Source organism: Phocoena phocoena, chromosome 5 (assembly GCF_963924675.1).
Source record: "Phocoena phocoena chromosome 5, mPhoPho1.1, whole genome shotgun sequence".
NCBI classification, from domain to species: domain Eukaryota; kingdom Metazoa; phylum Chordata; class Mammalia; order Artiodactyla; family Phocoenidae; genus Phocoena; species Phocoena phocoena.
Genome location: NC_089223.1, coordinates 117,784,149 through 117,799,362, shown reverse-complemented (window position 1 = coordinate 117,799,362; position 15,214 = coordinate 117,784,149). Strand labels below are relative to the sequence as shown.

The window sequence follows — 15,214 nt, the reverse complement described above, 5'->3', positions numbered from 1 at the left end:
TTATAAGCATATATGTATTTTATTGGAATCTTGACATTATGTGCCTTCATTACATGGTTTTGAAAAACCTTATGCTCATTATTCAAGTTGTTTTTATAGTCTGTGCCTCTTCCCTATTGAGATTTAAAGGAATCCATTTATATAATGTTAGAAAGAAGGAAAAATAATAAAATATGTTAATATAGTTATTGAAGAAAATATGCTAATCTAGTCCTGCTAGGCCTTATTCACGTCTTTATTCTCGTTAAGATTTGGTTCCACATGCAGAGTTGGAATATTCACCTCTCTTTGTATTAGTAGGTTTCTTTCTCATTCATATTTGGATCCAATTCCTTCTTAGAGAAAGATATATTCTAACAGCCTTGTAAACTAATTGTGTGGGGTTTTTTTTTTGAAAACACATTTTCTGTGCATGTTAAACATGGGGAAGAGAGACATTAGCCTTCTGTAAAGAGACCCAGACCCAAACTGCTCTGCATAAAAGAGTGCCCCAAGAGGCAGGCTAGTGATGGGGACTGATAAGGAGAACTTAAAATACCTGACTGAGCATCTCTCCTTGTGGCTACCAATAAACTCATCAAATACCTACATTAATTTTATTCCTGAAAATAATTTCCTTAAAGAATGGATCCTTGAGGAAAATCTCCTTCCCTCTTAACATCTGTATCGAATAAACATCAAGGAGTAATGTAACAATGCCTTCATAAAACACTGAAGCTAATTGGAAGAATTTGACATTTTATGGAAGACCAAGTTCAGTGGCTGCCTTTCTTTCAGACTGAATTTAATAAATAACTTTCTGAATAAGGGCCTTTCTTAAGAGTTGACAATTAGGAGTTGTTTCTGTCATTTCTATTTTAGCTCTTGAGATTTGATACTTCAGACCTCAGGCAGGCAGAATGCCTTTGATTGCAGTGTGACCTTTTTTGTGTAAAGATTATACAGTTGAGCAAATTGTGTAGCCACATGTCTTTATTTTCCTCCAAGGTTACCGGAGACTTTGCCACAGGCTAAATATATAAACCTTTTTCACGAGACATCCGCCAAAAATATGAAACTCGATAATTTTTAAATGACCCTTATATTTACCATACCCAAGTGTATTATTTTCCATGAACATGTGATTTATAGGCTTCAAGGAGACTATACATTTTATAAACGTATTATTTCCTATAAAGTTTCATTTCCACACTTGTGTAAAAGGGACCCCAGTGTGTCCCTTTTTGTTGTGTAAATGGACTTATTTCATAATAAGAAATAGTTGAATAAAAGAAGGGCTGTCATTTGTCTTAAGTAAGGTACTGATAAAGCTCAGGAACAATTCTCTTTGACTTTAGAAAAATAGGTGACCTTACTAGTCAGGATTCTCCAGAGAAAAAGAAGCAGAAGGAGATTTTATATATGCGTAAATGAGAGAGCGAGAGATTCTGAGGAGTTGGCTCACATGCTTGTGCGGGCTGAGAAGTCCACAGTCTGCTGTCTGCAGACTGGAGACCCAGGAAGACCAGTGGTGTCATTGAGTTGAGTCTAAAGGCCTGAGAGCAGGGGAGCTGATTGTTGAAATCCCAGGCCCAGTGCCTGAGAAGATAGGAGATGCCCCCATTCCAGTGGACTTGGAGGAAGCAAGGAGGGGCACGTTCCTCCTTCTTCCACCTTTTGTTCTGTCGGGCCCTCAGTGGATTGGATGATGCCCTCGCACGTTGGGGAGTACAGTCTCCTTTACTGAGTCCACAGATTCCAATGCTCGTCTTATCCAGGAACACCCTCACAGACACACCCAGAAATCATGTTTCATTTGGGCACCCTGTGGCCAGTCAAGTTGCGACATAAAATTAACTATTACAAGTGACTAAAAAAGGTAGTTAAATGTGTACTTACATTCTCTGTCATTGTGTTGTTAGGGATCACTTACGCAAACTTATTAGCATCCTTGTGTTGTTGCACTTAAACGATATATTTCAATTTTTTGTGTGTCTGTCTTCTCCATCAGACTGTTAGTTCTTGAGTCATAATAATGATAGCTACTATTTAGTGATTGCTTAACAGGAACCTGGTTTACATGTTTTGTTGAGTAACTGAGTGAATGATTCTGGAAAATTCAGACTTTTAGGAAGCCTATAATCTAGCATGAAATAACACAATTCACGATCCTTCAATGCATTCCACAAGATTATGCTTTCTTTTTTCTTAAAGTGATTATGAAGCTAGAAATAATTTAATAGTTGTTGAAATGAATAAAACAGCGGCTAACTGGTCATAGAGCTTTCATTTTCATGAATATAGCATGATGGTTAAGAACGTGAGTCTAGAGGGAGATGTCTAGGTTCAGATTCCAGCTCCGTGATCTCGGGTAAATCTGTGACTTCTCTGAGCCTCAGTTTCTTCATTTGTAAAAAGAGAATAATGAAAGAACTTACCTCAGAGAGTTGTAGTGACCAGAGTTCCTGGTACATACGCCTCCCCCGCCTATTATGTGTCAGTTATTATTAGTAGTGGTGATAGTGAGAGGAAAAGCAGTTCTCCTAATGTAGTAGGAGCAACATTGAGGCCTTCATCTTCTCCGTCATGTTCCAAGCCTTTTCCAAGCCATTCTAATTATGCACCATCAAGAAAGTTGTTGGGGGATGGAGGGAATGAAAAGTGCCCACCAAACTGAGAAGGTATCTTGAGACTGAAAAACAAGGCAGGCAGCTCCATACAATCAATGGATCAGTTCATCGTAGTGTAACTTACAGGGTAGGATCACATGGACAACAATTTGGAAGCATTCTCAGCGGCACTCCACACCACCGAGGGGCCGCTGGGACAATTTTATGGTTAATCTAGGGTATATGGGTATGTGCTTGGAAACAGGGAGTGCATTCCTAAGTCAAGATTTATGAATGGGTAGCTAGTCTCAGGGGCACTGGGAATTCATCAGTGAAGGTCTTCATCATTGTTTGGAGCTAACAGAGCATAGAGGCCACCTGGACCTAATGATTGTTAAAAATATCTATTAACTACAAAGCCCTTGATGATTGAGAAATGATTTACCATAGAGTACAGTCCTGGGGAGGGTCAGTGGAAGGACAGGAGGAACTGTATGGGCCCAAGATGGTGTCAGTTATGCTAACAACCGTACAAAAGTATGCACTCATTTTTGAATTAGCCAAAAAAGAACAACAGGTGGGTGGAAAACAGGAAGAAAAAAGCACCATGTGTTCTAAAATAAATGTAAACCTGTTGTTTGTGAAGTGTAACCAATTCTCTACTTGAGGGGAGTTATCTAGAGTTGACCATTTTAAGTAACATCCTACCCAGAGCTGCTAAAAAGTAGAAAACTTTTGGTCATTGCTTTCCCATCCTGAGTTTCCAGTGTTCTTGCAAGTGAATCAGTCAAAATGTAATGACACTTAAAACAAGCTGAAGCTGAGTTTTTAAAATTACAGTAGCGAAGTATTCATTGTGCAGATGAAAGAGGGAATTCAGCTATAAAAGAATTTTCAAAAGTGAGTAATTGAACTGTAAGAGAAGAAGGCATAGTCTATAATTTATCCATTGTGTCTCACTCAGCATGGTTCATTACTAATGTTTGTATTATAGCTTTTTGCCAAATTAAAGTAAATATGAAGAACTGATTAGGTACTGGATGATCACAAAACGTTTTTCATTTATACATTCACATTTATCTCCTATTTTATGTGGGTATTATATTAGGTGTTCCAAATATAACAATAAGTAACCAATCTCTGTCCTCTTGGAGCTTAAAGAATAGTGAAGGACTATATGTATAACTTAATTATATAATATTATATAATTATCAGAAAAAAAGCTGTGACTGTAAAGTATAGGCATCATGAAATTATATACTATAGACACATATTCTAGAGTGAATGGTTTGGGATATGTGTAGTTATCCACATCTTCTTAAATGTCTCGGTTCCATTCTTGGTGCCCCACTTGCTCCTGATCAATGCTCTAACGTTCACATAAGAGATACGGCAAGTCGGTGATTTCATCCTACACCGTCATTCAGCAGCCCACAGGATAAGATTGTGTGTGGGTTTCGAGATCTGGCTCACTTTGGAAACTTTCATGTAAGCCAGAATCAGAAAGCCACTAGGCCATCTCCTTCCAGAATCAACCATCGCAGCATATTTTGGGAGTGAGAAAGCTGCTGCCAGAACTGAAGTCTCCACAGCTGCATAACACCCGCTGGAACCACATTTTAGAAAAACGGGTTCCTCATGTGGTAGGCACTGTGTTAGTTTGAAATTCAAGTATAACTCATTGAAGAAACCAAATTTCATCTGGAACCCTAGCTGAAAGGGAGTCAGGGAAATGTATTTTTGAGCTTTCTTACCTCTTCAGAAAATGAAGGCTCACTAGGAAAAGGTTGAAATAGATGTTATGTTAATGGAATCTTGCTACAGTATCTACCACAGAGACCCGGAAGTGAAAGAGACAGCATTAATTAACCTTGAAAACAAATGGCAAAAACATAGACACCTCTCCCCACCTTGCATAAAAAAATCAAATGATGGCAATTTCCAAAAACTCAATTTTTCATTTAGAGCATTATTGCAGTAAGTATAGAGGCTACCACGTACCCATGAAAAGCATAGTATAACCGTAACAGCTAAGGAGCACCATCCATTTACCTTAAATGGTGAGAGTCAGAGATGGAGCTTGGGCCTGTACAGGAAGGTCACTGGCAAGATTTAGATGCCACTCACAGGGTGGCCTTGGATTCCAAAGTGAGAAGGCAGTTATAGATCCTGGAGTCCTGTGGACACAGAGATAAATTAAACCTTAGAGACAACCCCCTCATTTTACAGGTGAGAAAATGGGCAGAGGTTGAACATCTTGTTCAGGGTGACAAAGTCAGTGGGACATCAGGACTAGAACCCTTAATAGCAAACATTCCTTTACCATGTGCTTCACCTTGCGTTCAGGTTTCTCTTTTTATGATCATTATCTAATGCCAAATGCAGATGTGGTAGCTGATCTAGGATAATGCCGGCTGGTGATCAGTTTATTATATAGATCCTCATCAGTCAGATGGTACTCAGAACAGCTGGTTTTAATTAAAGATCACTGAGCAGTTAAAGTATTTTTATAGCTCTGAATACTGCTTCCTTTAACCCAATCCAGTCCTACTCCCGGGGATATGTCCAGTTCCACCCTTAGTGAATTTCACTTCCACAGTTTTGTTTTGTTTAATTTTTGCAAGAATGGTGAAAAGGGATCAAGACTTTAGAAAAAAGAGTCATAAAAAAGGAACTTGAATGAAGAATTTCCTCTAAAGAGTCACGAGAGGTAACTAGTTTCTTTATGAGTTTGAGTGGCAGATATAATTAAAGAACTCAGAAGAAAAATGACTTTGTACTACCAAACGGTTTGCCAGGTTGAATCTTTAACCCAGGGAGCTTTGTATATCCTTTATATTCCGTATTTGGTTAATTTCACACAAATTAGAACTCCCGACCCTAGAAAGGCTTAACTATATTCAGACGAAGCACTAAAATGTCGAATTGCTGTTGCCTGAGCGTTCACAGGCGCTGTGCTTTCACGTGGGGAAATAAGCAGTATTGTGCAGTGTTAGGTGGTATCGTAGTTCCAGAAGTTCAGATTGGATTTGTCAACCATAATACATATCACATTTATAGCTTTACAGAATCTATAAAATATGTTACTTGTTTGTCTTCAGCATCATGATGCAATAAGTTATATTATCCCCCAAAGAAAAACCAAGTCAGAAGTCTCACTTTGCAAATTCTAACAAATCAAACGGTCAGTGAAGGAAGCTATAAAAATCCAGAATTGTATATACATAACCTCTCCCAGAAATACCACATATTTTTTCCCTGCTATTAGTAAGATGTAGACTATTTCGTTTTATAAAATGGTAAGTTAGAATGACAGGCAATATGTTTTACTTAAAATCCCCTTTATCCCAAGCCCTTTCAGGGCAGACAGAAAGTTGAATTCTCTTGTGATGGTCAGAGAAGCAGTTTACGAGAGCTTTAAATGGTGTGTGACTTTCTCATGGCTTATTAGCAATCGATCCCAAGAATTCCGAACCTCTGTATCACTGACCACAAGGTTCTGAAGGAAAATGTCTGCACATCCCCCCAGGTCAGCTTAGAAAGGTTGAGTCGTGGTGTGACGTGGCTGAACAAGCAGAAGAGAAGTGTCTTTGCTCTCAGGAGAGAGCTGTCGAGAGTTAGAGTGTACAATGGAGCGAGGCACAAGCCATGTTGGCCGTCTTCATCCCGTAGTGTTTAGAATATCCTTTGTGGAAGGAAAGAGGGAAAACTTCCTGCTCTAAGAATAATGATGCCCTAAGGAACAAACATCTGTTCTCTTGTGCAATGTTTAAGGGAAGCAGCTGTCATCTGCTCTGAGTTAAAAGGTGGGCCTACTCCCACCTCCACACTTCCCCGGTCCCCTCAAGCTGTCTGCTCCGTCTTGATGTTGGAGGCTGGTGTAAACAGCGCTACCCTTTCTCGGTGCATTTTCAGCCCTCCTTTCTTTCCCTAGTTCAGCCCACGCATTAGGCTGTCGAATTGACTGAACAGAAGGCTTATTTCCTCGTGAATTTTGGGCTTGGGCAAAAGAGTCTTGGTTTGGAGTATGAAGAGGGTGACATTCTTTTAAAGTTTAATCAGGTCTGGTATATGTACGTAAAACACGAGGGTCCCGATGAGCAGAGAATGTGCGCGCGCCCTCAGGCTGGTAGGGAAAGTTCTAGATTGCTCCATAAGGTTTTAGTAGTTTTGACCTTTTTACTTCACAAAAGATGGAGGGAAGGCAGAGAAGTGATATACCAGATTCTCAGAAGAAATTTAAGGGGTTTGGAGGGAATCAAGGAAAAAACATTGGAAAGAACCTGATTTTCTTCCCTCTGCCCCACACCAAGTTAAAGCCTCTTTTCATCATGTCAATCTCAGCCACATCTGGCTAAGGCAGTTACAGTGCTGGCAGAGTGAATAGTCAAGGGGATGGAGGAGTGGGGTTCTTACAAGTTATGCCGGCAGAGGCGCGGCAGGAAATCTAGGAGAGAAGCCTGACAGCTTTGCTCAGTGTGAGGGAGCCGGGGGGCCTCGGCTGTGGCCAGCATTGCTTCATGGGAATTGGGGCTCAACGTGGCCGGATTTTCCAGGAGACGCCAGAAATCCTGTTTTATTGTTAAAACTCTCCCAATTTTTAAATAGTATAACAAATTCGGTGGTTTTTAAAAAATATTCAGTACCAAACCAAACAAATTGGAATGCATTTGCCAGGTCTGCTAGTTTTCTAACTCAAGTTCATGGGCTCCACTCTCCTAAGAAGTTTTGGGACCTTAAAACCAGAACTTAAAACTCAAATTAAGTGAAGGGAATAAGATTTTTTCCCTTCCATTCATTTAATAAATATTCATATTAACAAATATCAAAACTGTATCCATCAGTAGACACAATGGATACAAAGACGTGTAAGGTACAGCCCCACCTGTCAGTCGCAGTGTACTTAGGAGACAAAACAAGAAATTACATTATAGTGAACTTCGTGTAATTAAACAGGCATTCCCAAGGTGGGCTTAGCTCTGAAGGGCATTTAACTCTTTTTTGGATGGGAACTGTGTCTTAAGTCCTTTAGTTAAAGAAAGTAGGAGAAGCAGGAGGTAAAAGGAACATTGATTTAAAAAAAAAAGAGCAAGGTGTATTTGAAGAAATTGCAAGTGTTTTACTACAATTAAATGACTAACAAATCAAAACTGAGGATGTTAATTAAAAAACAGATCCCCCTCCAAAAAACCAGTTTCTTAACCCATCCCAGACCTACTGAATCAGAATCACTAATTCTATTTTTTTTTTTTTTTTTTGCGGTATGCGGGGCTCTCACTGTCGTGGCCTCTCCCGTTGCGGAGCACAGGCTCCGGACGTGCAGGCTCAGCGGCCATGGCTCACGGGCGCAGCTGCTCCGCAGCATGTGGGATCCTCCCGGACCGGGGCACGAACCCGTGTCCCCTGCATCGTCAGGCGGACTCTCAACCACTGCGCCACCAGGGAAGCCTGCTAATTCTATTTTTAATAGGCACCCTAGGTGATTCTTGTGGTCAGGCTTGGGTAAAGTAGGTTCTGTTGGTCTCTAGATAAGAGATTGTGTCAAATCTGAGAGCAGCATAGTCTGTCTGCATTGGAAGCCAGGCTCCAGTCCTTACCTGGCTGTGCTACCATGGGTAAGGAAGTGTTCATCCATGCTCACGTTTCTGTACTTGAAAAATGGAGCTAGAGTATTGATTTCATAAGGTTGTCTTGAGAATTAAATGTAAAATGCTTAGAACATTATCATTATCCTGCTCACCACTTATCCTCTGGGACGGGGCCAATAATTACTCAATAAGTATCTGTTGAACGAATAACACTGAGGAGGTATAAAGGGGCAGGATCACTGGAGTCCTTAGTTCTGCCTACTGTTCTAGGTACAGTTACTCTCTCTCCTCCACCTGGCCTACCTGGAACCATATTAGTTACCCACATGTGGCTCAGTTTAAAAAAAAAAAAAAGGAGTAACTTCTACATTAAAAGATTTCTAGTATATGACATTAAAAGGAAAAAAAAATAAACACAGTGTGCTGTTTCCCCACAGCAAAGCAAGAAAACTTTGTGAATCGCTGCTGCTTTAACAGCTTTATCTCACTTTCTTCTTCTCCCCTTACCTAAGGCTGCCATGGTACCATCTGCCCAGACCCTTAAAATCACCGACTTCAGCTTCAGCGACTTTGAGCTATCTGACCTGGAAACGGCACTGTGCACAATCCGGATGTTCACTGACCTCAACCTTGTGCAGAACTTCCAGATGAAACATGAGGTAGGAATGCAGTGATGTCCTCTGGAAAGCATGTGTGTGTGTGTGTGCGTGTGTGTGTGTAAGGGAGAGAATTAGTTCTGGACGCTAGTATGGAATAAGGATTTTTAAGTTTCAGAGATTCATATACTGTCACCTAATGCATACCCAGGGTGTTTAAAGAAAAGTTATCAACCATTAAAAAGACATGTATTGGGTTCCCACATGTATCAAGCACCAGGTTGAAGAATAGGGGAGAATATTCCCAACAGTGAGAGCAGCATGTGCAAAGGCAGGATGGCGAGAGCGGGGCTGGAGGCATAGAGCACTGGTGAGGGGGTGAGAGTGGTGAGAAAAGCAACCAAGAAGCAGATTCTGTAGAACCTTGTACACTGTTCAGAGGAATTTGGATTTTATCCTGAAAACAATGGTGAGTCACTGAGGAATTTTAAGTAGGGAAGTAACGTGATCTGATTGTGGAGGTTACGATAACACAGTAGAAAGAAGGACCAAAACAGCGTGAACTCCTTTGGAAATGAGGGAGTGAAGAGGTTGATGTGAAGCCAAGCTCTTGGTTCAAACAGGGTCACCCATATGGAGTGAAGATGAAAACTGATTTTAACCCCCGTCGATTACCTTATTCACCTCTCAGAAAATAGCAAGACTGAAATCAATACCTTCTAATACCAGTTGGGAGATATCAGGGAATTCTATTGTTTCATAATGGCTACGTGTATCTCATCAAAGAATAAGGGAGAATAGAAAGGCCGATATGAAAAAAAAATTAGTAATTTGCCTTTAAAACTACTTTTTTTCAGGTCAGTTGAATGTCTAGTCTCCTTGTACAGATTTCCTATCTGGAAATGTAAATATCTTGGAGGCCTCCACTATCCAGCAATCCATTCATTCATAAAATGAAAATTTATTAACAGTAAGCAGTGTATCCTGTACTGTGCTAGGTACACATTTCAGTGATGATTCGTCCCTGCTCTCAAAGCCTCACTGGGGCATGAAAACTGAGGGCTAATATAGCTAAGGTTAGTACAGTGTCATTTCTGGTATTACTGGGGGCCCGAATCTAGTTCTTTCTTTAATTTAACCGGTTTATATTACTCTTGGGTGAAAACAAAGACCAACTGTCTGTAGACTCTTCTCTAGTAATACTTCACTCCTATAAGAGCGTGTTGATTAAGAGATCATATCATTTAATTATTTTAAGAAGCTCTCAAGAAAGGTTCTTTGGTTATTATTGTCCCTGTTTTACAAATGAAGAAATTGACATAGCATGGTGGAGTAGAAAGTTCATGGATTTTGAGTCATAGCTCGACTAGTGATTACCTCTAATTTCTTTGGGCAGTTAATCTCTCACATTCTGAGTTTTGTAATCTGTTAATTGGGAATAGTGGTATGACCTCCCCAACGGGAGTCCTGTGAGAATTACACATGCATTTGTGAGATTGTCTATTTGCATGCATGTGTATGTGTGCACACTTGTATATTTCGGTTAATACACAGGTGTAGAGTACATGTCAGTTATCCCTTCCTTAGACCAAATTTGACCATGGTTATATTTCCCTATCAGATTTCTCTGTTGTAGGTTATAGGGCTCATTTTAAAAAGCCTTTTCTATTAATGGAATGAAGATCTCATTTAGAGCCAGAAGTTCTAAATGCAAATCTCAGTTCTGCTTCTTGCTAGTCACGGGACTTATAAACCTAGATAGCGACTCAAATCCCTTTCCAGTCCTGAGATCGCCCATACTTTACACTAGTGCTGATTCTGTTGAAAGGGCCTGGACAGAACAGGAATAACCTATTTATGAAATTCTTATATAAGTTGATTTATTTCTTATTTCTTAAAAACATAAGCTTTTAGATAGCATTTGAGTGTTGGGTATGAAGATAGTCACTAAGAATTTCTTTTACAGTCTTTATTTGTACCTTTCCTTGAATGTTTATCCATTAGGCAGATATTTCTCCTCGATGTCTCATTCATCCACTCTCCTTTTCTGTTTGAATAACTACTATTCTAATTCCGGCCAACATCAACACGAACATTGCTATTATTCTGGTTGGCCTTCCTGCCTTAGTGACTCTTCTGTTTTGTTTATTTGAGATATTATTGTCACTGTACATTTCAGATATAATTTTAGGATGATAAAATTAAAATGTTACTGCTAGAGAGGATGTTAAGCACCATGAAGTGCCCCGACAAAGAATATTTCCTACTGAAAGTTATGTCAGATCTTCCTGTCTCTGCTTGGCTTCCAAATCTTGAGTTACTCTCCTATAATTCTTGCTGATCTCTGAAGCAGGTTCTTCAACTCTACTCCAACAAATCTGCGTGTGCTGTACTTGTTTTCCTTGACCTCCTGTCTTTTACGTGTCATTCCTCCCCTGAATGGACAGGATGGCTCCACTTCCAAGTCTGCTCCAAGTATGTTGTGCCATAACATACTTTTCCTCAGAGCCTGACTTAAAAATCTCTATTTCTGGGAGAACCCTAGGATTGACTTCATGCCACTTGGAATGCTATTGACAGTTTATACATTTGTGCTCTCATTTTTATGTGAATTTATTTCCGTTATATGTGCGCTTTTGTTACTTTCAGTCACTACTGATTGAAATTCTTGAAGGCAGGAGCTGAGCTGTGTTTTTTCTTTCTTCGCTTTCTCCCATAGCATCTTAAGGATGCCGTGCAGGACTTAGGAAGCCTTTGTAATGTTGGAGACTGATTCAGTGTATTGAGCATGCTCCCTAGGGTCTTCCACAGTGCACATAATTACTCAGTAGTCCTGTACAAAAGATTGTACTACAGATTTGAACACGCCAGGCATATCCACCAAGCATTAAGCAGATCTGACCATAATTTTCCTAAACGCTGTTAAGAACATTTGATAACAGAATCCAAAACTGTACTTGAGTCTAGTTACTAATTAGATACAGTTGGGTATCCATTGGGTTACCTAGTTCAATAGGCCCATTTCCATAGAAGCAGTATAGGGAGTTCCCTGGCGGTCCAGTGGTTAGGACTCAGCGCTTTCACTGCCATGGCCCGGGTTTAATCCCTGTTCGGGGAACTAAGATCCCACAAGCCGCGCAGTGTGGCCAGATAATAAAAAGAAGCAGAATAGAGTAGTCCATCAGGAATTAGGTTTCATAAAGTCATTTTGGTCATTATTTCACATTATATGCATAAGTGCCTATTTAATTATATCTACAGATTTATGATTAGTAAAGAGATATGTCCATAGGTTAAATTTCTGGGTTTTCCTGCTTATTTTCCTTGACTCTTTAATTAGTCACCAGTAATTTTCCATGACACTTCACTTTCTAAGCATATCAAAGAAAATTAATTGCTCTTACTTAAAATTCTCCTAATAAGATAAATCTATCATCTTCGGGGTCGACTTTGTTGAGAAATGGTCATGCTGCAGTGTACTTCAGGTTAGCATGTCAACCTTAGGCATACGGAAATCCTCTGGGAAATATGGTTATTCGGGGGTGAAAGAGCTAGGGGACATTTGGGTTCTTTTTATCAGAATTCCCTGTGAACTGCGTCATAGAACAGGAACAAAGAGACCTGAAAAGAAAAGGGAGGATATGAAAGCATTGATTTTTCTGCCAAATCCTCTATAAACAATTTCTACCAACAAAGAAGAAACCTTGTTTTTGGCCTACTTTTGCAGCCAACCAAACTGTGTTGAATATTGTTAAAGCAACATTCGTTTCCCTGGTACTTTTTCTATTCCCCAGGGCAATGCCCTTTGTGTTTGAAATATCTCCAGTGATACACGTAGGGAGAAGCACATATTTATTTTTAGAGATCCCCAAAAGTATAGTAAATCATGCAGTATTGAAGAGAGGCAGACTCTGATGCTAACACAAACACAAAATTATCAAGCTTACAGCCCATGAGTCCCTGGGGATTTTACTGAATACACCACTTAGGAGTTGAATTAAACCCAGCTTGTGAGATTTTTCTGAAATCTATCCTTTTTTTCCCCATCTTTTAAAATATGTGTATAACACACACACACACACACACACACCCCAGGGCTTTATGTTGCATATATTATTTTTTGTTAATTACTTCTTGGTAACCAAGCAGTAACTCTGCCTGCATATTTAAGCATAGTTTCAAAGGGACAAAGATTGGCACTTGGAGCTCCAGTTTGTCCTTGGACATGTGCTGTGTGCCTTGCCCCCAAGCCATCCCCAGAGCCTCGCACAATTACCTTTGCAGACATACAGAATGGGAGCATGAGAAGAACTGGAGACTGGCTGCTTGCACGGCTCCCTGAGAGTGAGTTCATGCACGTGTGACTGCCTACTTGGACTCTCCTAATTGATGACACGTGGACATAATATCTTTTAAAAAGCTAGTCTGTGCCCTACCCATGACAAAAGTACCTTTCTTCCAGCTGCCTTGCATTTCACATCTAATTTAGTTAGCATGGTGGTTTGCGTGGTAGGCTCTGAAGTCAAACTGCTGAGGTTTGACTTTTGGGCCCACCCTTTACAAGCACTGTGACCTTGGGCAAGTCTCTGAATGTCACTTTCCTCATCTGTACAATAATCAAAATGGTAGTGCCTCCCTCAGAGTCCCGGGAGTTAGATGTAAATGTACATTGCGTGAAGATTAATAAATGTGTGATAAACGTCAGCAGTTATTTTTACTACTTACGCTTTATTTCCTAAAGGTTCTTTGCAGGTGGATTTTAAGTGTTAAGAAGAACTATCGGAAGAATGTGGCCTATCATAATTGGAGACATGCCTTTAATACAGCTCAGTGCATGTTTGCCGCCCTAAAAGCAGGCAAAATTCAGGTACTTCTTAGAGCCATTTATATATTTAAGACATTCTGTTGTTTGCTGCAAGAATACAGCATGTTCTTTCAAGCGTTTTTAATGTGCACTAATGACGACTGAGAATAATATTTAACGCCATTTACAAAATAAATTACACTTTGTTAATTAAGGAAGACTGGTATGGCAAAATGATTTCTAATTTTCTTTCATATATAATATATATGGCCTATTTTTAAAAATCTTTAAAATAGCTTCATGTTAAACTTAATAGTCTTTGGGCAAATAAATGCTTCCTTCAGAAGAAAACTCTACAATATAAGAAAAGTATCAAATTTCTCATGTTCACATTCAACCTGCTCTGTAGTAGAATAACTCAAAAACCACTCAGGTCCTGAACTTGGCTCCATGGGTGAGTCCAGGGTTCTCTGTCACATTTTCTCTGGAGCCCTCTGTTAATTTTATAAGTACTATTTCATGGAAAAGGTTTTGGTTTCACATACATTGACCAGAGACTGTTTACAGGAAGATCAGTGCAGAAAACGTTCAAGTAATTCGTTCTTTTCTGGGCCAAATTTTTCATATCTCTGTCTTTAGATTCTAACTTCAATGGGAATCGACAAGTTATTCTATGTCAGTGATTCCAGGCATACATCATAAAACTGTTTTTAATTCAGAGCTTCCATGCTCTTTTTTATTTAATAAATTCTAAAAATGTTATTCTCTGTCTACTTTCATAGAGTGCACATTTTAGCTGGCTAGAGCTAAAAAAAAGTGATTGTTGTCCAAGAAGCCATATCAGATACCATAGTAGTACCTTCCTGCCATAGCAAACATTTATAAGAAATAGGGTGGGGCTTCCCTGGTGGCGCAGTGGTTGAGAATCTGCCTGCCAATGCAGGGGACACAGGTTTGAGCCCTGGTCTGGGAAGATCCCACATGCCGCAGAGCAACTAGGCCCGTGAGCCACTATTACTGAGCCTGCGCGTCTGGAGGCTGTGCTCCGCAACGAGAGGCCGCGATAGTGAGAGGCCCGCGCACCGCGATGAAGAGAGTGGACCCTGCTTGCCACAACTAGAGAAAGCCCTCGCACAGAAAACGAAGACCCAACACAGCAAAAATAATTAATTGATAAACTACTACCCCCAACATCTTCTTTAAAAAATATATATAGACTATAGGTGGACAGGTTATTGATTATTTGAGGCATTTGAACTTTTTCTGTTGATAATGATAGTCCCATTCTGAAAACCAAGTACGACTGATTGCCTGCAGAATAGGATTCTAGCGTGAGTCCTATGTGACTAGAAAGCACATATGTAAAGCACTAAGGAGAAAACCACGTGACTGGTGGAAAGAGGTGGTATAATGCGCTTTACCAAATTGTTCTTTCTCTTTCTTTCTTCTGCTCTTCGGTCGTGCAGAACAGGCTGACTGACCTGGAGATACTCGCACTGCTGATTGCTGCCTTAAGCCACGATTTGGATCACCGCGGTGTGAATAACTCTTACATACAGCGGTAAGGCATTCACCCCAGCAACAGAAGAGATTGTTTCTTTTAAATTGTAGTTTTAAAAGTAAAAGCCACAGCATAAT

General features: G+C 40.0%; 1 protein-coding gene across 1 annotated transcript in view; it reads left to right on the top strand.

Annotated features, from left to right (window-relative positions):
- The window catches only part of PDE5A (phosphodiesterase 5A), a 135,340-nt gene that overhangs the window by 95,058 nt on the left and 25,068 nt on the right, over nt 1-15,214 (top strand). Inside the window, exons 12-14 of the mRNA XM_065877153.1 lie at nt 8,689-8,835; nt 13,514-13,639; nt 15,043-15,137. Of these exons, the coding sequence (XP_065733225.1) occupies nt 8,689-8,835; nt 13,514-13,639; nt 15,043-15,137 (368 nt within the window). The remainder of the gene's footprint in view (nt 1-8,688; nt 8,836-13,513; nt 13,640-15,042; nt 15,138-15,214) is intronic.